At 42.2% G+C, this 25626-nt stretch overlaps 1 protein-coding gene across 7 annotated transcripts in view; it reads left to right on the forward strand.

The window, feature by feature from the left end:
- The first annotated feature begins 12471 nt into the window (after window positions 1-12471).
- CYP2R1 (cytochrome P450 family 2 subfamily R member 1) overlaps window positions 12472-25626 on the forward strand; it is a 48278-nt gene continuing 35123 nt past the window's right edge. For 2 of the 7 annotated variants that reach the window (XR_007357164.2, XM_048853514.2), the window contains exon 1: window positions 12472-12718. Coding sequence is in view for 2 of the 7 variants with exons in the window: in XM_048853514.2 (XP_048709471.2) it covers window positions 12506-12718 (213 nt within the window). In the remaining 5 variants the exon portion in view is untranslated. Of the gene's footprint in view, window positions 12719-17901; window positions 17988-20916; window positions 21375-25509; window positions 25579-25626 lie in introns of those variants that run through there. The other 5 variants (XM_048853515.2, XM_075129385.1, XM_048853516.2 and 2 more) reach the window with 5 other exon arrangements.

Raw genomic sequence — 25626 nt, forward strand, 5'->3', positions numbered from 1 at the left:
ACACATCCAAAGGAAAAGATCGGACAGCAAGTAGTTTTTCCTGTGGAAAATATCAATAAGGTGTGTACTTTCTCGGTGGGTCTTTTCTTCGTGTCAGAAAAGCTCTTTATAAAGGGCAGAAATAGGTTCTGCCAACAACAACAAATGGGGATAAACCACTTTCTGTTTGCATCACCATAATAAACATTGCATTTTCTTCTCACTTAAGTTAAGTTTCCATTGTGCTCTTGAGAATATTCCTGGGGGTAAGTATAATGCTTTTCTTTTACTCTGCTTTCCAAAGTGGGCGCGTGCGAAGCCATCCAAGTACCGGATTTCAAATACATTCTGTTAATAACATTGATTCATAGGAGAGGGAATAGAATTACTCCTTAACGAGAAACAGAGCATACCAGTCTGTAGCTCGTCGCGGACCCGGGGTTCAAGAGTAAACCCTAATGTTTTGCAAGCAGATTGTTCCCCTCTCATTCATCTGCTGAAGGGGAGCCTTTGCACAAGCCATGAGGTCCATTTGGCTGCCTTTCTGGCAGTGTGCGTTTGGCAGGGATCCGGGAGTTGATTCCTGTATAACGGTGATACGGGGAGTCTGGAGGGACAGTGAGAAGGGTGGTTACCGAGAAATCCCCCTCTGGGAGCGCTGGAGAGGGAGAAAAGAATTGCATCAGGCTGATTGCTTCTCTGTGCTTTAAAGCAGAAAAAGCCTTTTTATTGCACCCCGGAGACTTACACTGAAAACCTTTTCAGCCTTTCATAAGCATTTCAATTTGTTTGTAGAGATGATACTCTGCAGACATATAATATGAACTGATCACCCATGGACATAATTACTAAGGTAGAAGCCAAACTATTTCTCTCCTAACCCAGACAGCTTTGGACCCTGCGAAATTCCGAAGAAGACCCACTGCCTCTGACATCAAGCAGATGGAAGGGAAAAACCTACAGAAGGGTTGCTGAGTCCTGCTTCTACACAAAGCCATCATACCATGTGACCACAATAATAAAGCTTGCAAGAATGATCTCAAAAACTGAAAGAGACTATTCCTGTACGGAAATATTATCCAATACATATTCGATATACACCCATATATAATCATGATTTCTCCATTTACTTAAAAGAATCATATATAGATATATTTCAGAGGAACAGCCGTGTTAGTCTGTATTCGCAAAAAGAAAAGGAGTACTTGTGGCACCTTAGAGACTAACCAATTTATTTGAGCATGAGCTTTCGTGAGCTACAGCTCACTTCATCATGCTCAAATAAATTGGTTAGTCTCTAAGGTGCCACAAGTACTCCTTTTCTTTTTATATAGATATATTAATTCCTATTTCATTGTTTCTCATTGTTGGAAACTACCGTCTACATGTGCTTGAACATCAGATGTGTGACTTTTTTATTTTAGGTTTAATTGATATTTGATAATGAAACTTTACATTAACACTCTACTGCAACCTTCCATTTCTGAAAAACTGGTGAAATTACATAATCATTTTACAGAATATGGCTAACAACACTTTAAAATGGGTAATTCGGTTCCCAAATCCTCATTTAAGAGATTAAAATTGTAATTCATGAGGGGAGCAGCTGCGCGGAGCGCTTTTAAAAATCAAGCCACTCATTTAGCTGCCTAAATTTGGATTTACGAGCCTAACTTTCTATAATTTGACCTGTACACAAAATATGATTACAGGGATTGCTCCTGTTGTAGTAAAAATATTTATGTCCCTATTGATAGAGTTTGAAGCAACAAGATGAATGCAAAATATATGCTGGTTTTGTTCATATTATCTTTAGTTCTAAAGCATAAATATACTTGATCATAGTGAAAACATGTTAAAAGATGCGCACAATTCACTGGCTACCTAAAAAAGGCATTGCTGATTTTTTTTTCTGTCATTTTTGGTTTTCCATTACAAACTTCTTCGGTTCACTTTAGTAATAATGGTTGCGTAATACATCCATTTATAAGCCGCACACCTTGGATGATTGTAAATCAGCCTCAGGTTTCCTCAGATGACCAGGAATTCATGTCTTTCTAAACTCTCTAAAATTTTCCCTGGGTTCAGGATTTAATGACAGTTACAGGTCAGAGGGGGCTTCGATGGTTTATTTTATTTTTAGGCTTCCGACTTCAAGTGCAGTACGCAGTAAATGGCTTTATATAAATGCACAACTATGCTGTAGATAGTTTATTGTAAATTACTGTAAATTACCTTGGGTTTATAATTTCCCCAAGATATCTCCATATTTATATATAGAATTTCGACTTTTCAGTTTTTGATGAAAGTGTCCAAATATATTTAAGTTTTATTCCTCTTCTTACACGAGGTATACTAACATTTTACCACACCTGTACTTGCAATCTTACATGCGCACCGAATTAATGTCATGTAAGAAAACTAATCTAAAAGAATTATCATAATTTCAAGGGATACAGAAATTAGTGGACTGCAGACTACCACTTGGACTATTTCAAAGCTTTGCTAAGGATTTTCAGGGCTGCCACAGGGATGAAATTCTTGCGTTTTTTTACAAGAAGGTTCACCATCCTCCCGGGAACTGTTGACCCTGCGTTTATATGGATTTCATCTACAGAAACAAGGAACAACTTATTTGCAATTGAAATAATTTTCTAAAAGAAAATGTAGGACACTCACCAAACTCATCTGAATTTATGCCAGCACAATGATAGCACAGATCACTTTGCTAAAAGCCATAACGAATTTAAAGATCAATCTGCAGAAATGAGAGTATCTTAACCTGAAATGCAGAATTGTGACTTGCATTTCAGTAGACTCCCTTGGGAACAGTTTTTGAAGTTTTTATTTATTTTTTATTATTATGCTTTTTCCTTCTACCAGATTAATGGAAGTTTGATTTTAAATAACCCATTCAGAATGCTTATTTTCACCAAGGCAATTTCTAACACTCTATTGGAAGACTGAATTAATGTGTTTTGCCTCTTTGGTATCCTTATTTCTGGAAATTAGAAATAATTGTCTTTGAAGCAGAGACAGGATGAGGTAATCTCTTTCATTGGACCAACTTCTTGTCTTTAAAGCAGTCTGTCATTATGTACAGTTAATTCTTTGCTTCACAGTCATTACTTTAGTCTTTTCAACATGGCCTGTACAGTTATTCACATTACAATAACATATATTTGTTTAAAGAAATCCAGCTTTCCACATCCACATTAATATTTTCTCTCAAACATATAGATAGAGCTGGGTTCATTGTAGCATAATTAAAAGGCTACATTCTGATTGTTTTTGTTAGAGATGCAAATCTAGAAAGCAATTTTCTCTTCAATGAACAGATTTTCTATTTAATTCATTTATTTATGTTCATAGGGAGAAGCCTAGGTTTCTCATTAACAGGACTTGCCCTGTCTAGACTCGGGGCAAAGTCCTGTTTAAAATTGTTAATGTTAAAAAGTTTTAGCTGACACTTTTTAAAACTTAACCATTTTCCCTACTCTAGACATTCCCATTGTGTCTTCTGATCCTGGTTAGCCCTGCTAAACACCACCAGCTGAAATGATGTTAAACAAAATAATAATGTTTACACTGTGTGTTTAGTATGATGTTAGTTAACGTGTTCTAACACAAAGTAATTTTCCAACATAGAAAAGCATATAAACTGCACAAAGGAGTTGCACATGAAGGAAACACAGGGAGAACAGTCACTCTCCACAGTGGCTCCACAGAGAACACCACAGACACACACAATAGGCATGCGCTGAGATGGTGCCATAGCTCCACATTTATCATACAGATCCAGTGACCTGTGAGGAATTGAATTCATGCCTCACCCTCTCCATGCACAGAATGCAGGGGTGCACAGAGTCTAACTGAGCCTTATGCAGGTAGAATAAATTACATCATATGAGTGTGTCTATAGAATTAAACAGTCCCTTTCTATAAAGGGAAGCCTACAGAACATAGGAATTGCTATACTGGATCAGAACCATGGTCCATCTAGTCCAGTATCCTGCCTCCAACAGTGGCCAGCACCAGATGCTTCAGGAAAAGTGCAAAAAACCTTACAGAAGGTAGATGTGGGATAAGTAGCCTTCCAAGTAGGTCTCATCCTAATACCCAATGGACATTGGCTTAAACTCTGAAAATGAGGTATTATATATTTCCCATTTTTTTTGTTAGCATTAACTATAATTCTGTACGTTCTTAACCATATAAATGTCAAATCTCTTTTTAAGTACTGCTTGTCCAGTCCAGTTGAAGGGCCAGATTCAGAACAGGTGTAAGTGGGCATCAAGTCTGTAAAAGTAAATAGAGTTTCACCTACTTACAACCAGATCTCAATTTGGCCATTAAATGAGCATCTGCCCTGCAAAATTTCTTAAAGTTTCCTGAGCTACATAATCACTAAGGTTGACCACAGTGTAGAAGTATTTTCTTTCTAACTGCCATGGAAAGCTGAATCAGGCATTCTTCAGCCACTGCTTGCTCAAGAGCTCAATCTGTGAGTCCAACAAGTCCACTAACCCGTTGGTCTCTTGAGAATGCATAAATGAGTCAATGAGCATGTGAGCAGGTTGGATTTTTCCCAGATGTTTACATTTTTTTTCTAGGCCAATATATTAACACTGTTGAGAATTATATTTTTAAAATATATGCTACATTCTGCCTTGTTCTTGAAATGGTGGAGAAAACGATAAGCGTAAGAAGAATGAAGATCTTTCTACCTGATTGAGAGAGAATGCACTTTTATGTGTAGTTAACTCATACAAATTTATAGAACTTTATAAAATTAACACAGATACTACAGGGATAAGGGGAGTGGCCACATAGGTTAGACAGATTAATTAGATACATTTGGAGTGTGGCCTCCCTATCTAATCTATAATAGTCTTCCTAGCTGTTTCTGTCACCCAGAGAAAGGAAGCAAAGGGGTACACAGGCCTTGCAAACCTCCTCCCCCTGGGGAAAAAATACAGAGATAGAGATCAGGAAGAAAAGGGAGGTTCGCATAGGGCTTTCCATTGATAAAAGGGGACTTTACCCATCACAATGACTAACAGGGCAGGTCTGGTGACTAACAGCACTGAAGTAACTCAAATGGGTTATATAGTTGTGGCAAGAGGATGGTATAATGGGCAATGAATGTTTGGTACTGTTTTTTTATGACAAACTATGAACTTTCTATGGCTTGTATGTCTCAGAAGACCATGACAACATGAACTGAAATTGGGTCCGTATTTGTTTATAGTCATCAGGTAATTGGTTCATCTCTCCCTTAATACAACTCCTTCACTCCAAAGAAAATACATCTGCAGATTATCGAATGGTAATCTAAATTTAAGAAATAAGGTGTGTATATGTTTATATGTGTATGAGTCACATTAAGATATGATCGTGCTTTGGATGTATTGTTAGGCTTAAGGCTGAAGGCAAAGTGCTGGAAATACACAGTAAGTGATTATATTCCAGGAGGACACACACCATCGGGTGTTGTAATGTGGTGATCAGATAGCTCTTCGTAAATATTACAAAACAAATTATAAGGCTGAATATCTTTTATTCTTCAAACCTAAATAAAAATGATTCTGATATTAAAACAATGTAAATGAATGGCACGCTGTTTTTAAAAACAAAAACAAGTACTCTTGTCTAGCATATTATCATCACCATACATTTTTTAAACTGAAAGAATGTTTTTAAAATATAACTTTCTTTTCACTGGCTTGCATTTTTTCACAATGGAAAGAAGCTAGCCAGTTTCACTTCAATTTCCCATGCAAACACAAAGCTACAATAAGCTGGTTGCAAGCATTAGAGTAATTTTTTTTGTGGGTTTTTGTTTTGTTTTGTTTAAAAGACTGTTTACATTGGATTATTTTTAACTTAATGGAAACATTTCCTTTGGTCTTGGGTTTTGTAAAAGCTTGTTTTTATAAAATCTAAATTTGAGAACAAATTTAACTTAACACATTCTTTTAAGAAATATAAAAATTTTAAAAGTAGGGGGTCAGATTCTAGTATGCACTGAGATCTGGTTAGCACAGGAGACAGGGACAAACTGTCAGGGAGGCATTTATGGTTCCCTGATTCTCAGCCCTCCACAGTTGCAGTCCCATCCCTACTGTTGGTTTGAGCAAGCCCTAGGCCCTAACTCATGTCAGCTGGCAATGGGTCCCATCAGGATCTCCTGTCAGCTGTAAATTACCAAATCCATGGCATGCCCTCCTCTGTCCCAAGCCATACCTCTGAGATAGAGAGGGAGAGTGACATAGGAGGTGGTTATACTGGCCCTATACCAGCTGAGGGCTCACCCAACAAGGCAAATGCTCAGCTCACCAAATATGGCTAGTATATGGCCCCTTTACACCTCTGGAGCAGCATAAAGGGGACAGATTGATGAGAGAAAATCTGGTCCAGAATCTTTACCTTAATTTAAATTCAGTAGATATCTTTAATTTTACACATTCTGCATTTGAGATAGGGGGTGAATATCCTTCTCCATTTCTATTTGAAAAGTTAGATCAGAATGGACAATTAATCTTGTTATGTATATGCATGCACGCACACACACACACACACACAGAGGACTTGATTGCTTGCACGAGTGAGAGTCACATGATTGTGCCCTATACACTAATGGAATGTCAGCAAAAGTCAGGTGGAGAAACTACAGACTAGGTCTTCAGTTTCAGCCAAGGTATGCTCAGCTGAAGAAGGAAGAGGCTACACAACCCTTCTGCCTTCCCACTCCCAGCAATCAGCAGGAGCTGATTTGGTACTGATAGCCCAATAGGAGCCATTCAATTGACCCAGGATCACAAGAGCACAAGATGCTCAGACCACACCCACTTACATCCTTACCTGCTCTGATATGCCCTCTACACTGGGTGGACTGGGAGCAGTTAGCCAGCCCCAGTTGGCTTTTTAAGACTGCTTTTCATCTCAATTGTGTTGCCAGAGTGTTGCAAAGGAGACAATGCAGGGCTAAAAACCTAGTCTAGTCTTTTCCATCAAGCTTCCATAGAAGATCTCTTTCCTTGTACAGTATTTCTGATAAAGAGTAAGTCAAGGTGAGGGCTACACATCTGGAACAAAAGTATTAGTAAGTATTGTACTCATTTGATTGGAGTGTTGGAAACTCTCATGATTTAATTGCAACTCTTGTGATATTTGCTGTTTTACTTAAACCCCCTCTGGTGGAAACAAGTGACTCCTTGAAAATCTCATTTTTTAAAGTAAATTTCTAACTCTCATGGTTGAAGAGGAAAGCTTCAAAATGTAATCCAAGTGTACCCTGAAGGCTCAAAAGCAAACAAAAAGATCCCAAAATTGAGTATTTTAAAAAAAATCTCAATTAATTTTTAAGCCAATCTCATAATTTTGGGGGCCTGATGCATGATTTTTTTAACATTTAGGGTTGGCAATACTGTGGCTGAGAAAGTGCAAATTTTCAGCTTCTGAATAACAAGCTGGCAAGAGAAAGTATGAGATACTACTTTTTCCTGTTTAACATATCTACAAAGTACCATAGCTCTTGCAGGTTTAGCTAGCCAGAGACTGTAATTTAGAAACTGGTAATTATTGTGTTTTTATGGGTGTGTTAAGAAAGTGTTATTTAACTCCCATAGATAAAATCTTGTGTTTGCCAGCAGATTTATTAAATGAGTTTCTCATATTTCATTTTGCTGAGTAATTAGCATGTGTATCTCATGCACAGTTTCTACAGATCTCTCTCTTTCAAAGGAAAAGGAATGAGGAAAATTTTTTCTAACATTATTTTTCTAGGATATAAAAATGTTTTCTTGTAGAGTATGCTATTTATAAATTATGGTATGAATGGACTAGACAAGAGCACTAGTATATATCATTCGGGAAACAATCCTGGAGTTTCAGGGAGAAAACTCTAACCTGTTATAACTTTTCCAACTTATTTGTGTGGTGAGAACTGGGAAATCACCAAATATTGTAGAGAAAATTCAGGAAAGTACTTGTGAGCACTGGCACTATATACTTAATGTTTATTTTTGTCCACCCAAAGATTCAAGTTAATAAAAGAAATTCCATCTCTGTGCATGGAGGTTCAGTACAAACTACTCTGGAATTCCCATGTAGGGAAATGGCCTGAATTCAATTTTGGGATAGCTGCAGAAGATACTTAAGCAATGAAAGACAAGGCAGTTTGTAGTTTTCACATGAGTTAGTAAGACAAAGTAACAGCCGTGTTAGTCTGTATTCGCAAAAAGAAAAGGAGTACTTGTGGCACCTTAGAGACTAACTAACTTATTTGAGCATAAGCTTTCGTGAGCTACAGCTCACTTCATCGGATGCATACTGTGGAAACGCTTCCTCAGCTCTCGTCCCCTAACACCCCTACTCTACTTGCGCTATATTGATGACATCTACATCATCTGGACCCATGAAAAAGAAGCCCTTGAGGAATTCCACCATGATTTCAACAATTCCCATCCCACCATCAACCTCAGCCTGGTCCAGTCCACACAAGAGATCCACTTCCTGGACACTACAGTGCTCATAAACGATAGTCACATAAACACCACCCTATACCGGAAACCTACTGACCACTATTCCTACCTACATGCCTCCAGCTTTCACCCTGACCACACCACACGATCCATCGTCTACAGCCAAGCTCTGCGATACAACCGCATTTGCTCCAACCCCTCAGACAGAGACAAACACCTACAAGATCTCTATCAAGCATTCTTACAACTACAATCCCCACCTGCGGAAGTGAAGAAACAGATTGATAGAGCCAGAAGAGTTCCCAGAAGTCACCTACTACAGGACAGGCCTAACAAAGAAAATAACAGAACGCCACTAGCCGTCACCTTCAGCCCCCAACTAAAACCCCTCCAACGCATTATTAAGGATCTACAACCTATCCTGAAGGATGACCCAACACTCTCACAAATCTTGGGAGACAGGCCAGTCCTTGCCTACAGACAGCCCCCCAACCTGAAGCAAAAACTCACCAGCAACCACATACCTCACAACAGAACCACTAACCCAGGAACCTATCCTTGCAACAAAGCCTGTTGCCAACTGTGCCCACATATCTATTCAGGGGACACCATCACAGGGCCTAATAAGATCAGCCACACTATCAGAGGCTCGTTCACCTGCACATCCACCAATGTGATATATGCCATCATGTGCCAGCAATGCCCCTCTGCCATGTACATTGGTCAAACTGGACAGTCTCTACGAAAAGAATAAATGGACACAAATCAGATGTCAAGAATTATAACATTCATAAACCAGTCGGAGAACACTTCAATCTCTCTGGTCACACGATTACAGACATGAAAGTTGCTATATTACAACAAAAAAACTTCAAATCCAGACTCCAGCAAGAAACTGTTGAATTGGAATTCATTTGCAAATTGGATACAATTAACTTAGGCTTGAATAGAGACTGGGAGTGGCTAAGTCATTATGCAAGGTAACCTATTTCCCCTTGTTTTTTCCTACCCCCTTCCCCCAACGTTCTTGTTAAACCCTGGATTTGTGCTGGAAATGGCCCACCTTGATTATCATACACATTGTAAGGAGAGTGATCACTTTAGATAAGCTATTACCAGCAGGAGAGTGGGGTGGGAGGAGGTATTTGTTCATGCTTTGTGTGTATATAAAAAGATCTTCTACACTTTCCACAGTATGAATCCGATGAAGTGAGCTGTAGCTCACGAAAGCTTATGCTCAAATAAATTGGTTAGTCTCTAAGGTGCCACAAGTACTCCTTTTCTTTTTAAGACAAAGTAAAGACTATGGGAGATCCTAGGGTTTACCTTGTCCTGCTAACTCATATGAAAACGACAAACTAACTTGTTTTCAACAGGATTTTTGTTCATGTTAATTAACTCAAAACAAGTAACTAGAGTTATGAACGTATCTCTTTTCCCTAGTGAAAACAAGATCTATGTGTATAGTTCTTTACCATATTTTTATTTCAGTTTGTGGAATTTTGATTTCATATTTACTTCTTGCCTCCACTTTAATACTTGCCTCTTCCTGCTACCCTACGAAAATGAATTTAAAATAACCCTTCTGCATATTGCAAATAGTTTGGCTGATAAAAAGTGGAAAATATGTGAAATCCCTGGAAAGCTCTGCCAGCTGAATTCAGTGTTATTGAGCAGCACAAGCAGCGTTGTTGACTTTTTTGAAAATGTAACGCAATTAAGACTGGAGTCTTTGCAGACAGCCTAGAGCTACAATAAGGTAAGGGTTTCTGGAATACACGGTGAGTAATTTCTTTGATCCTTTACTACCCTAGTAAATCATTTATTGGAAGGAGTCACCTAGGCCTTAAAACAGCATACTGGTTATGCTCTTCAAATTTGTACATATGCTCTACTGATTATAAATTTCCGAGATGATCATATGGCCATATCATATCACTGTATGATTACTTACTGAAAAAAGATTACATCTTTTTAATACCTTTCTCACCTTGTATCCTGCAAAAGCTATTATCAGCACAGAGGATCAAAGCTGACAAACTGAAATTATCGTGCAATGTTGGGAGTAGATGGCACAACCCTAAGCAACAATCTGCTTAGCTCTCTCAAAGAAAGTGCTGCTGAATACAGTCTAACCAGTGTTTGGGACACTCCCAGTTTCTCCCAAACACTTCAGTCACTGTAATGTCTTTGCTAAAGAATGTAAAATGGAGTGCTTTTATTAAATTTTGATTTGCAATTCACATTTCAAAGACACAATGGTGGAGCGGCCAGAAGAGAGGATAGTTATGGAGGGGAAAGTAGAACAGGAATGGTACAATGTTTTGGCCTGTCTGTGTATGCTTTTTTTATAACCTCCCATCCAGATTTAAAATAAAAAGCTAGTGTAAAAAACTAAAACCTTGAGTTTATTGTCAGTCAACCTCATCCTTGGAATACACCTGTTTTTGATCTCCTTTTCTCTCACTTCCCCCTCCCAATTTAATCACCTTTCATTGGAAATATATTCAAACCCCTCAATCATGGGCAGGTATAATATAATTTGGTGCCACAGGACAGCAATTCAAACAGTTTGCATTTTGTCTCTCACAGGAGCACGCTTGGACTGTAGCAAAATAAAATTGAAAAATTTTCCAAAGTTAAAGATCCCTTTGTTAATTAATGACTTAAATAATAAATGGCTTCCTGCCTCAAACATGTTCATAACATTTTACTCAGAACAGTCATCTTTTTGATTTTTAGATGGAAAAGTCAATCACTTGGCATACCCTTCCCTCCAAACCAATAAAACAATCACATATGGTAGACTATTCTAAAGCTCCGATGTGATTTAGGAGCCTAGGTCTTCTTGAAATTCAATAGGATTTAATCTCCTAACTCACTTAATTACTTCTGAAATGTTTCCACATAGCCTGGTTTGAAAACTTCTGCTCAGAAGGTCTTCCCAGGGCCCCCTTTATGGAGTTACTGTCTGGTGCTGAAGGTTGGCATGCCATTTGACTTCAGCAGAAGATTCTTTCCGTCTAGGGGAAGCATATTCCTAAAGCACTGCATCTTAGCCTGCTCATACAACTTAGTAAGAAACAGATGGCCCAAAAAGCTCCCCAAAGCAGTTAGGAACCAAACCCGGACAGCTTGCCTGCCGCTTTCAAGCTGCCTCCCTCCCACCCTCTCTTCCTAGTGAGGTGCTTTATTTCTGTATGCTCCTCACTACCATTTGCAGGGGATGGGGGGGCTGGTCACTAATTCGTGCCCATCTGGGACTTTCTCTGAGGAAGCTGCACATGTTGCACCACAGGCCTGTTTGTAACCCGCAGCGACCTTTATTGCAAGCACAGGTGAGAGCCCTTGTTGAAACAACCCATAAGGGCCTTGTCAACTAATCTCCCCAGTCATGCTACTAGAAAAGGAGGACTTGTGGCACCTTAGAGACTAACCAACTTATTTGAGCATAAGCTTTCCTGAGCTACAGCTCACTGGTTAGTCTCTAAGGTGCCCCAAGTCCTCCTTTTCTTTTTGCGAATACAGACTAACACGGCTGCTACTCTGAAACCAGTCATGCTACTGCGAGACTGGAGGTTGGGGCCCTTGGGTGAAGTACGGGTTCACAGCTGGCATGGGGAAGAGAGGGGGGCAACTCTCCAGCACATATTTCTGCTGCCAGCTGCAGGAGGGTCAGTTATGTAACCAGCCTGCCTCGGTTCGCCGCTGGCTGAGTGAAACCGGGCAGAACGGGGTTACACGCGGAGTGGGCACTGGGGAGGGGAGGGAGGAGTAATGGCCACTCGCTGAGGAGCCGCAACCGTCCCCTCCAACGGCCGAAATCCCAACGGCCCCACCTGAGAACTTGAGAGGGGGGAGGAGAGTCCGGGAAAGAGCCGACCGCCGGACTGACTCCGCCAATCACATTTGGAGTCTCTTGACTCGCCCGGCCGCCGGCCAATCAGGGCGGTCGAGGGAAGGCAGAGGCCACGTGGCTGTGTGAAGGGGCGGGGGAAGGGGAGTCGGGCGCTGGCGGAGGGCAGCGGCGGAGAGGGGGAATGTGGTCCCGGGGTCAGGTGCTCGCGGCGGTGGGCACTGCCGCGCTCCTGCTCCTCCTCCTCTCGCTGCTGGTGAGGCAGCTGCTCAAGCAGAGGCGGCCGCCCGGTTTCCCGCCGGGGCCCCGGGGGCTGCCCCTCATCGGCAACATCTACTCGCTGGCCGCGGACCAACCGCATGTCTATATGAAGAGGCAGAGCCAAGTCCATGGCCAGGTATTTCAGCATCTCCTTGCCGACTACCAGCCTGGGGAGTGCAGGGGGGAGGGGCAGCAGGGACGATCCCCCCCACCCCAGCCAAGTGCTAAATGCATTGAGCGGTGCACAAGACGCCACTAGTCACCGTGCAGGACGCCCCATCCCAGGGGCACATCCCTGGTGCCACTAGTCACCGTGCAGGACTCCCCGTCCCAGAGGCAGGTCCATGGCACTGCTAGTCACCGTGCAGGATGTGCCATCCCTGGGAGCTGCCATTGCGCTGCTATTCACAGTGCAGGATGCTCTGGCGCAGGGGCACATCTGTGGCACCCCACGAAGGACACTCCTCCAGTGGGTGTCCAGACATGCACTCTTTGTGACACACAATGGCACTCTGGAAGGTGTCAAGAGCACCACTGTTCAGAGTGCAGGATCAGGAGTGGCCCTAGCTTTTTTGCCAGGCAGCGTGGAAAATGGTAGTGACCAAGTCACAAAAGAAACAAACCCACCGCCAGCCAATCAGCAGAGGATGGGGGAAAGGCAAGCCAATTAATAGAAATGGAAAAAATTTGAGCAGTACAGTGCCAGCTTGAAGTTGGCACCCAGAGTGACCCATTCCTAGAACCTGTGCAGGACATCCCTCCTGGAGATGTTGAGAGCACCACTATTCATGGCTTAGGATGCCCCATTGAGGGGACAGGGTAACTATTGAGGTAACAGTGCCACTATTCAGGTTTCAGAGGAACAGCCGTGTTAGTCTGTATTCGCAAAAAGAAAAGGAGTACTTGTGGCACCTTAGAGACTAACCAATTTATTTGAGCATGAGCTTTCGTGAGCTACAGCTCACTTCATCAGATGTTTACCGTGGAAACTGCAGCAGACTTTATATACACACAGAGAATATGAAACAATACCTCCTCCCACCCCACTGTCCTGCTGGTAATAGCTTATCTAAAGTGATCAACAGGTGGGCCTGGATTTGTGCTGGAAATGGCCCACCTGTTGATCACTTTAGATAAGCTATTACCAGCAGGACAGTGGGGTGGGAGGAGGTATTGTTTCATATTCTCTGTGTGTATATAAAGTCTGCTGCAGTTTCCACGGTAAACATCTGATGAAGTGAGCTGTAGCTCACGGAAGCTCATGCTCAAATAAATTGGTTAGTCTCTAAGGTGCCACAAGTACTCCTTTTCTTTTTACTATTCAGGTTGTAGAATGCCCTCCTCCCCCGCCTCCCAAGGTATGTCAAGAAAGCCACTATTCCAGGGTCAGGACTCTCCTTTAGTGGTGACAGCACCAGTATTCACAGTGCAGAACACACACAGGGGCTGTCGAAAATGCCACCGTTCACAATTCACAATAAATTAAACAATAAATCACCAGGACCAGATGGTGCTCACTCAAGAGTTCAAATATGAAATTGTAGAACTACTAACTGTGGCACATAGCCTATCATTTAAATCAGCTTCTGTTCTCGATAACTGGAGGATAGCTAACGTGACACCAATTGTTAAAAAAGGCTCCAGAAACTATCCTGGCAATTACAGGCCAATAAGCCTAATGTCAGTACCAGCCAAACTGGTTGAAACTGTAGTAAAGAACAGCATTATCAGACACACAGACAAACACAATCTGTTGGGGAGGAGTCAACACAGCTTTTGTAAAGAGAAATCATGCCTCACTGATCTATTAGGATTCTCTGAGAGGGTCGACAAGCATGTGGACAAGGATGATCCAGGGGATATAGTGTACTTGGACTTTCAGAAAGCCTTTTTGACTAGGTCCCTCAGCAAAGGCTCTTAAACAAAGTAAGTAGTCACGAGATAAGAGGGAATGTTCTCTGATAGATCTGTAACTGATTAAAAGACAGAAAATAAAGAGTAGGAATAATTGGTCAGTTTTCAGAATGCAGAGAGGTAAATAGCGGTGTCCCCCAGGGATCTGTCCTGGGTCCAGTACTATTCAACATATTCAGAAATGACCTGGAAAAATGGGTAATCAGTGAAGTGGCAAAGTTTGCAGAAGATACAAAATTACTCAAGATAGTTAAGTCCAAAGCAGACTGCGAAGAGTTACAAAAGGATCTCACAAAACTAGGTGACTGGGCAAAAAAATGGCATATGAAATTCAATGTTGATAAATGCAAAGTCATGCACATTGGAAAACATAATCCCAACTGTACATACAAAATGATTAGAGCTAATTTATCTGTTACCACTCAAGAAAGATCTGGGAGTCATTGTGAATAGTTCTCTGAAAACATCTGCTCAATGTGCAACAGCCGTCAAAAAAGCTAACAATGTTAGGAACCATTAGGAAAGGGATAGATAACGAGACAGAAAATATCAGAATGCCACTGTGTAAATCCATGGTATGCCCATACCTTGAATATTGTGTACAGTTCTGGTCACCCCATCTCATAAAAGAAATACACTGGACCCTCGCTAGAACTTGGGGTTTGGGATCCATGCGCAGTACAGCGTTAACGCGGGGACCGCATTACCATGGATCCCAATTTAAATTTGGGGTTCATCACCGCGCTTGCACTACATGTGAATCCGCACTATAGCGATGTGCGCTCAAGCAAGGGTCCGCTGTATTAGAATTGGAAAAGGTACAGAGAAGGGCTACATTACTACGTGTATGGAACAGCTTTTGTATGAGGAGAGATTAAAAAGACTGGGACTTGCAGCTTGGAAAAAGAGATGACTAAGAGTGGATATGATAGAGGTCTATAAAATCGTGACTGATGTGGAGAAAGTAAGTGTTATTTACTCTTTCACATAACACAAACTAGGGGTCACCCAATGAAATTAACAGCAGGTTTAAAACAAACAAATTACTTCTTCACATAATGCACAGTCCACCTGTGGAACTTGTTGCCAGGGGATGTTAGGAAGGCCAAAACTATTTACGGGTTCAAAAAGAACTAGATAAGTTCATGGAGAATAGGTCCATCAATGGTTATTAGCCAAGATGGTCAGGGGTGTCCCTAGCCTCTGATTGCCAGAAGCTGAGAGTGGATGATGGGATGGATCACTTGTTGATTGCCTGTTCTGTTCATTCCCTCTGAAGCATCTGGCATTGGCTACTGTCAGGAGACAGGGTCTTTGGCTAGATGGACCATTGGTCTGATGCAGTACGGTCATTCTTATGTTAATGCACAGATGTCCCTATTCATGGCACAGGATGCCTATCCAAGTTGTGTCAAGAGCACTGCTATTTATCATATAGGATGTCTTTCCCCAGGTTGTCAAGACCACTGCTATTCATGGTGCAGAATGCCCCTGGGGAGAGTCACAAGCCTCTATAGCAGAGTCACAAGTCTATCCCTGGGGTAGGGAGTGTTGAGGTTACCACTATTCACAGCACAGTAATCAACTTTGCGGTATGTAGGTACCACTGTTACTTATGGCCCAGCAAACTTTTTCTATCTCTGGCATTAATACTGTAATCAAACACAGGGCAGCACGCCTTGCTGGGGGCCATCCAGTTCAACAACAAACATGACATAGCCTGGCTCATGGCTGGGCACTGAAACCACTGCTAAACATGATGCGTACACCACAGTATAGAGTATTGAGACCACGCACCATATTACATGTAACTAAGATGTTTTGATACATGGAATAGAATACCTAAGTGGAGTATGTGGAGACATCCATTATTCACAAGATGGTGCAGCATAATTTTACACAGGACACAGCATGCACTGATGCAAGTGTGAAGACCTTGGCAAAAAATAAGCATAAGGTGACCACGTAGCTCACCATGTAGCTTTAAAACCTTTGCTAAATCTTTTGACACAGTATCAAGACCGTTTCAATATATGTATTCCAGTGAAGTACCATATACCTCTCACCTGTAACTTTGAAACTTTTGCCAGTTATATCATGTGACACCATCTCTCTCGATCTGCAATTTTGAGAACTTTGTATGGTTGCCCCTCCCCTAATCTAGGAATTCCCAAAATAATCGACTATCATGTTATTGAAGGAGATGATTTATTTGCTTACTTAGGCAAATCAAGTCCATTCGTATTTTAAAAATTAAGATGAAAAATTACAGAGCAGATAAAGTGAGTCATACATTTATACATATCTTTATATATAATTATTTAAGTAAGGTTATAGTGGGTATTAGCAATGACTTTACCTCACTACCCCACCATTCCCTTGCCCTGTAACCATGTGACTCTTGTTTTTAAAAATGTAATGTATTTCCTGGATGTACTTACCCTTCCATGTATTTTCTGTGGATCATGTTATTGTTTGCTAAAAATATCGTGATATCTGCCTTACTGTGCAGCTTTGAGACATTTAATAACATCATCAAGACTATTGAATTTACAGGAAAATATTGACTAAAATGAAGGTCACCATCTACCACTGAGACAAGGGGTGCTGGAACAATTTTTATAGTGAGGGTGCTGAGAGCCATTAAACCAAACTGTAAACCCTGTATATAATGGAAACCACTTCAAGCCAGGGGGTGCAGGAGCACCCCCAGTTCCAGCACCTATGACTAAGACACAAGTAATCTTGTTAAGCAGAAAACTAGTTACATATATTACATACATTGGACTTTATTGCACACTTCCAGTGGAAAACTAGTAGGAGAGGATTAAAGAGGGTGAAACCTAAAGATCTCTCCTGAATTGTTCTGTCAGAGGGAAGTCTCTCTCTCATGCTCTGCCAATCATCTGTGTCCTCAGTAGCTCCCTTGTGACAGGATATACCAAGCATTTGCCAACCACTGCTGGAGGGCCCTCCATCTTTGCACACTGTGCTCTAAGAAGGTGTCCTACTGGAGGGGAAAACAGCAAGTTCAGACCTATAGAGATACCTAGAGAGGCTTCCCATAATCTGCTACAGGCAGAACCAGCGGAAGTTGGTCTTCTGGCACTTAGAAAGGCCGGGGGCAGGCGGAGGCCAATTGGAGCTCTGTGGGCCAGATAAAAAGGGCTGTCTTTCTTTGGGAAGGAAGTCTTTCCCTGCTGTAAACCCAATAACTGGCTCAGTCAGGGGCCTAACCTTGACAACACTGGCCTTGGATTTCTGTAAGAGACTAGTGATTATATTAAGAACTTTAATGCCCAGATGGCTATTCTGAGTTGAGATTTAATTCCTTTCTGTTAACCCTGGAAGGGGTCTGGACTGAGAGCTGGCCTGACCAGAGGGCTAGGACACAGACGCAGCAGACCAATGCGGAACCAGGACTCAGGGCATGTGCCAGAGAGGAAGAGTCCCTGAAATTCTGCATCCTGACATGGAGGGGTATTTTTGTGGTGAGTGCACATTATAATGCATGAAACCAGAAGCAGTGATGGTCCTCAAAGGGGACAATGGAAGATTTGTTAAGGCTTTTTACTTGACAACAGCAAGTGCATGCTGAGGCTCAGTGGCTGTTCCTGGAGGGGCAACAAGAAGCCCAATGGGCAGTCTTGAGCAACATCAACTATAGCAACAACAGCAACAGAGAGTTTCAGGAATCAGTTTTCCAGCGGATAGCCAGCCTAGCCCTGTCTGGAGCAGTATCACTAAGGCCTGGCCTGACCTTGCCAAGTTGGGGCCAGATGATGACCCAAAGGCGTACCTGGTCATATTTGAGTGGGTAGCCCAATGGGCTAAGAGTTCTGGGGTGCTTGGCTTTTGCCTTTGTTGTCTGGGGAAGACCAGTCCACCTGCCAGGTCCTTGACAATGAGGCAGCTAAAGACTATGACACCATAATGACTGTCATCAGATGGGTGTATCCCAAAAGACATATCAACACTGATTCTGGACAGAACCCGTTTCTCTTGCATCATGATCCCACATTATGGCCCAGTGCCTGAGGGATTGGGCTATCCAGTGGCTCCGTCCAGAGACCTGCATTGCACTAGACATTATAGACTCAGCAGTTGTTGAGCAATAACTGACAGTTCTGCCAACTGCAATTCAGACCTGAGTTCACTGGCAAAACTCCAGCTCAATAGCAGTTGCTATCCAGATCACTGCAGATTATCTGGCTAAAGGTTGGCCCAGTAAAACTAATCACTCCAGGCCAGATGGCCCACAGACACAGCCCTAAGATGAGAAAGGCAGTGTGGAGCCCCCAGCAGACTTCAGGAGCAAGTGGAGGCCAGCTAATGGATTCCACAAGGCAACCCAAATTGTTGCAACAAGGCATGTTGACCACATCTCCAGGAGAGGACTACTCAGAGTTGCAATCAAAATCTGGTAATGCAGGCTTTCCTGGCAATCACATTGATTGTGTTTGTTGCGGAAAGCCAGGACCTATCACTCATTCGTGTCCCCTGATGGAATGTGACCTCATGGGCTCTAGAATCGTAGAACTTTGTGGCAGCTCTGATCAAGCAATTGACAAGCATACATAGTCGCAGTACAACTTGGCAGGCAAACAGCATTGGGCTTAATGGACCCAGGGTTTTCCAAGTCTTTAGTCTTGGAAACCCTGTGTGACCCAGAGTTCTCTGATATGAAGATTCGGCGCAGGTTATCTGCGTACATGAGGATATTTGGCTCCTGTGGGGACAAGCTTCTGTCAACCTGCTCGTTGCTTGTGACACTTTATACACTACATCAAGGGGGTTTTTGTCCTTTGAATTATTGTATGACTGACAGTCCCGGGGAATTCTAGTTATCCTTAGAGAAGCTTGGAAAGAATAGCTATCCCACTCCCAAAATGTACTACATGATGTCATGAGGATGTGGGAATGGCTGGGTCTCAAGAGACAATTTGCTCAAGAAAATCTACTGTGAGCCCAGCAAACCCAGGTCTGACTCTACAGTAAAGGTGCTCGAGAGGGTTTATTAGCCCAGGGATCTAGTACTAGTCCCCAATTTGGAAATTAAACTTTTGGCCAAATGGCATGGTCCATACCAGGTCATCTGGCGAGTTGGCAAGGGGGACTATGAGATCAGATTTATCATGTTAATCTGTTAAAACCATGGTGAGCCCAAGAAAACCTATGTATGTAAGAAAACCCAGGGATCTCCCTGTTCTCCTGTACCACAGGTACAGGCTCCAGTGGGCCCCATTGATATATCAGTAGCAGCAGATCTTGCCTCACATTTATTCCGGATAGCCAAGAACCTCTTGGAGGACTATTCACTGTTTTCCTCCCTGCCAGGCACTTCCTGGCACACCAAATTCTGACAATCCAAGGGACAAAGCCTGAACATAAACCCATCAAATCTCTAAGAAGCTTCATGGAGTGGTGTAGTGGGAGGTACAGTTAATGCTGGAACTCAGAGTCACTGAGAAGTCCCTGGTGCAGTCCTGTGGTGCTAGTACCTAAGCCAGACAACACTATTTGGTCCTGCACAGATTTCTGTATTCTATCCTAGTTTGATACTTATCCGGTGCCCCAGGTAGATGAGCTCCTTGATCATTTAGGGAAGGTAAGGTATATTATAACCCTATGCTTGACAAAAGGATATTGGCAAATACCTCTTACACTAGATTTGAGGGAAAAAGCAGTGTTTGCCATGCCTTTGAGGCTTTTTCAGTTCACCACCATGTCCTTTGGTTTGCATGGGGCCCCAGCCACACATGGACCATGTGGTTTGCCACCAGTTTGCAGCAGTATACCTTGGCAATGTGGTTATTTTCAGCACAGACTGATGGTCACACTTGGTCCATGTAGCATCTGTACTAGTCGCTGGGGGAGGCTGGACTCACAGCAAACCCCCAAAATACAAATTTGGCATGCAAGAAACTAAATATCTTGTATAGCTAATGAGAAATGGCTGAACCCATTCCCTTGAGAACAAGATAGAAGCCTTGAAGAAAACCCTGGTCCCCAAGAACAAGAAGCAAGTGTGGGGGTTACTAGGACAGACATGTTATTCACATTGCTTCATTCCACAATTTGCCACCCTAGCAACATCTTTGACTTAACTTGCAAAGGCATCCACACCAGTGGTACAGAGGACAAGAGATTGTGAGGAAGTCTTTGAAAAGATAAAGGACATTTTATGGAGGCAACCTATTCTCCAGTACCCAGACTTCTGGCTACCATTTATTCTTCAAACAGATGTGTCAGAAGTTGGCCTAGTAGTAGTATTAGCATACAACTCCCCAAAAGTGTGTCGCAGGGTACACTCACCACTAGTGTCACCTCCCCCGGTCGCTCTGGGAATAGCTCTCAACTGGCGTTGCACTCTCCTCTGCCCGTATCTCTCTCATCATCCTCTCATCCTTCTTGCTCCAGGAACTGCAGCCTCCTTTTTGTGACTCAGCCCTCCAGCCAGGTTACTCCATGGTTCCCCGTTCTGGGAGGTGTAACAAAGTCTTTCCAGAACAAATCATCCCAGGCAGTCCACTGTCCTCTGCACGTTCAGTGCCACGTCACCAATGGCTGGTCGGGGAACCCGGGCTCAGGAATACATATGGTGACTATGTTCCCTTAAAGTGGATGCAAGCGATGAAAGACACCAGTCCACACATCGCAAGATGGTACCTGGCGCTACAGCCCTGTGCATTCCAAAAATGCCACCGTCAGGAATACAACATGGAAATACAGATTTCTTTTCACAAGAAGGAACAGGAGATGAGACCTATGGATCCATGTGGGATGAGGTGTACCAAGCATTCGTCGCCCCATGTTGAAGCCCCCAAAGCCTTGGCACACCCCACCATGAGAAGATGTCCCGCTGGAAGGGAAGAGCAGTGAGTTCATACCTCTCGGAGATGACTAAAGAAATCTCTCATGATAGCTGCAGCAGAACCAGTGAGAGTTGCTCTTCCGGCATCTAGAAGGGGCTGAGTGGGCTAGATGAAAAGGGTGGGCTTCTACTAGGGGCCATTTCTGGGTGAAGCCAGGATAGGGAAGGAAGACTCTCCCTGCTGTAACCCAAGTAACCTAACCTTGACAGCACTGGCCTTGGATCTCTATGAAGGGCTAGTGTTTATATTATGGACTTAAATGCCTAGGTGTCTATTTTGAGTTGAGATTTTCTGTTATCCCTGGAAGTGGTCTGGACTGAGAGCTAGGCTGGCTGGAGGAACCAGGACTCAGGGGGGTACTGGAGAGGATGAGTCCCTGCAATGCAGTGTCCAGACACAGGTGAGGGGAGTGTTCTGGTGGTGAGGACACACTATAACATCCCTAATTCCCTGACAATATTATTATTTATTATTTGTGTTACCATAGTGCCTAGAATCCCTAGTCATGGACCAGGATCCCATCGTACTAGGTGCTGTACAAACACAGAACAAAAAGACAATCTCCTGCCACAAGGAGCTTACAATCTGTGCATAACACAAGAGACAACAGATGGAAATATAGACAGAGGGGAGTACAAGTAAACAATGTCAGCATAATGGGATGCATTGTCATATATTTTGTAGGCATCATAGCAAAGGAGAGGCTGAGGAGGGATTTGAAGGTGGGTAACGAGGTTGTTTTGTGGATGTGTATGGGGAGCCCTCACAAGCATCTGGGGTAGCATGAAAGAATGTGAAAAGGTTTGTTTTTTTTTAATTTAGGAAGTGGGCAGTGGAGGCTGGCATTGTGGGTCGAATGGAGGCAAGTACTGACCGCTCAATAGTGAATGAGAGCTATGAGATAGGTATTTAGGAAATTGAGGGAATTGGTAGGTAAGATCCCATTGGATGCAACTCTAAGAGGAAAAACAGTTTGAGAAAGTTGGCAGTTTTTGAAAGAGACTGTCCTGGAGATCTTTAATGATCTGACACTCAAAAAAAAGAGTCCTACAAAAAGTGGAAACTAGGTCCAATTACAAAGGATGAATATAAACAAACAACACAAGCATGTAGGGACAGAATTAGAAAGGACAGGGCACAAAATGAGATTAAACTAGCTGGAGACATAAAGGGTAACAAGAAAACATTGTACAAATACATTAGAAGCAAGAGGAAGACCAAGGACAGGGTAGGCCCATTATTCAGTGAGGGGGAAAGACAATAACAGAAAAATGTGGAAATGGTAAAAGTGCTAAATGGCTGTTCCAGTTTTCACCAAAAAGATTAGTAGCGATTGGATGTCTAGTGAACACCAATGAAAATGAGGAGGTAAGATCTGAGGCTAAAATAGGGAAAGAGTGAGTTAAAAATTACTTAGACAAATTCTAGTTGGCAGGTCCTGATGAAATACATCCTAGAATACTCAAGGAGCTGACTGAGGAGATATCTGAGCCGCTAGTGATTATCTTCGAAAACTCATGGAGGACTGAAGAGATTTCAGAAGACTGGAAGAGGGCAAATATAGTGCCAATCTATAAAAAGGGGAATAAGGACAACCTGGGGAATAACATACCAGTCAGTTTAACTTCAGTACCTGGAACGATAATGGAGCACATAATCAAGCAATCAATTTGCAACACCTAGAAGATAATAGATTGACAGCGTAACAAGCCTTGTGGATGAGGGGAAGCGGTAGATGTGGTGTATCTTGACTTTACTGGTACTGTCTTGCATGACCTTCTCATAAACAAGCTAGGGAAATGTAGCCCAGATGGAGCTACTATAAGGTGGGTGCATAACTGGTTGGAAAACCATTCCCAGAGAGTAGTTATCAGTGGTTCACAGTTAAGCTGGAAGGGCATACTGAGTGGGATCCCGCAGGGATCGGTCCTGGGTCTGGTTCTGTCCAATATCTTCTTAAGTGATTTAGATAATGGCATAGAAATATACTTACAAAGTATGAGGACAGTACCAAGCTGGGAGTTGTTACAAGTGCTCTGGAGGATAGGATTAAAATTAAAAATAATCTGAACAAACTGGAGAAATGGTCTGATGTAAATAGGATGAAATTCAGTAAGGACAAATGCAAAGTACTCCACTTAAGAAAGAACAATCAATTGCACACATACAAAATGGGAAATTACGGCCTAGGAAAGAGTACTGCGGAAAGGGATCTGGGGGTCATAGTGGACCACAAGCTAAATGTGAGTCAACTGTGTAACACTGTTGCACAAACAGTGCCCATCATTCTGGGATGTATTAGCAGCAGTGTTGTTAAGAAAGACATGAGAAATAGTTGTTCCGCTCTACTTCGCACTGATAAGGCCTCAGCTGGAGTATTGTGTCCAGTTCTGTGCACATTTCAGAAAAGAGGTGGACAAATTGGAGTATGTCTAGAGGAGAGCAACAACAATGATTAAAGGTCTAGAAAACAGGACCTATGAGGAAAGATTGAAAAAATTGGGTTTGTTTAGTCTGGAGAAGACAGAGGGGGACATAAGTTTTCAAGTACATAAAAGGTTGTTACAAGGAGGAGAGTGAAAAATTGTTCTTGTTAACTTCTGAGGATAGTACACGAAGCAATGGGCTTTAATTGCAGCAAGGGAAGTTTAGGTTGGATATTAGGAAAAACTTTATAACTGTCAGGGTAGTTAAGCACTGGAACAAATTGCTTAGGGAGGTTGTGGAATCTCCATCATTGGATGTTAAGAACAGGTTAGACAAATACCTGTCAGGAGTGGTCTAGTTATTTCTTAGTCCTGCCCTGAGTGCAAGGAACTGGACTGGATGACCTGTTGAGGTCCCTTCCAGTCCTACACTTCTGTGATTCTATGGTGGGAATTGACCGTGAAGGGCCTTGAAAGTGAGTACAAGCAGTTTATGTTTGATACAAGCAGTTTATGTTTGAAGGGGGAGCCAGTGAAAGGATTCAAAGGGTGGGGTGACTTGGCTGAAGTAACAGGTTAGGAAAATGATCTTTACAGCAGCATTCTGAATGGATATGAGCAGGGCAAAATTGCATTTGCCCAGGCCAGAGAGAAGGATGTTGCCGTAATTGACACCCGAGATGATGAGCATACATGGCTGCAGGTGTGGTGTGTGGATACTCTTTAAAGAGGGAGCCCCATGGCATGGTGTGCAGAAAGTTAATTCAGCTGGGATGACCTATCTGTTGGCCTGCTCACACCCTCAGCTTCCCACTCACTGATCCCCAGACTTAGTAGTGGGGAGAAGGGAGGAGATGTTGCCCCAGAGATAGCTAAGCCACCTTTTCATATGCACAAGTTATAGGGGCACAACAGAGTATATTCTTATTTAAGAGAAGCACATTATAACAAATAGCAGCACTTGAATATAGTGTCAGTTTCACTGAAGGCATTTTGTTCTAAAACAGTCTTCCATTTGATTGTTTTGGGGTGTTTTTTTCCCCCAACAATGCTTTCTGAACATTCAGATGTGTAGTATCTTAAAAATACATTACACTGAAGCAGACAATCTGTTAGTTTAATGACATTAAAGCTTTATTTTAATTTTCTCAGTATGTTATTTTAAAAATGTTTAAATGCTAGTAATAAAAGTCTTTTTAACTTTGCATGCTCTGTTGGTATGCTGGCCAATAGAGCCACTGGCTGTGGAAACTCTTGCTTAAATAGTAAGAAAGTTGGGTTTCAGAAGCCAGTAACTGTGGACCACAGAATTGGCCCTGGCAAGTTCACCAGGAACTGGGAAGTGTGCAAAGATTTATTTAGTAGTACAAACTTAACTGGAACTTGACTTTGACGCTGAGCACATGTAATTCTCAGATTCAGTCGTTGAGTAGTGATTGCTCTGGACCAGTTACTGAACTCAAAGATGAATAGAAACTTTGGTTTGTCATATGGTTTATTGGTTAGGAGAAATCAGAACTTTTCAATTATATAAAAATAAGGTAAAAGTAATTATATTTTTCAGTTTTGTGTACTCTCTAGCATTTTATGCCTGTGGGGATAAAGGACATATGTTCCAGTTTCATCAATCTTGTATTTTCTCACTTGGCAAATGTTGATTGTCTTGCATTTTTTTAAAAACTGAAATTAATATTTCTTTTTTGGTAACACAGGTGAGGTACTAATAGAGATTGAGATGTCAGCAGAAATAGTGCTGGAACAAATTGATAATTTAAAAAGCGGTAAGTCCCTAGGCCCAGAGGTTATGCATCCAAGAGGTCTGAAGGGAC

Source organism: Caretta caretta, chromosome 6 (assembly GCF_965140235.1).
Source record: "Caretta caretta isolate rCarCar2 chromosome 6, rCarCar1.hap1, whole genome shotgun sequence".
Classification (NCBI taxonomy): Eukaryota; Metazoa; Chordata; order Testudines; family Cheloniidae; genus Caretta; species Caretta caretta.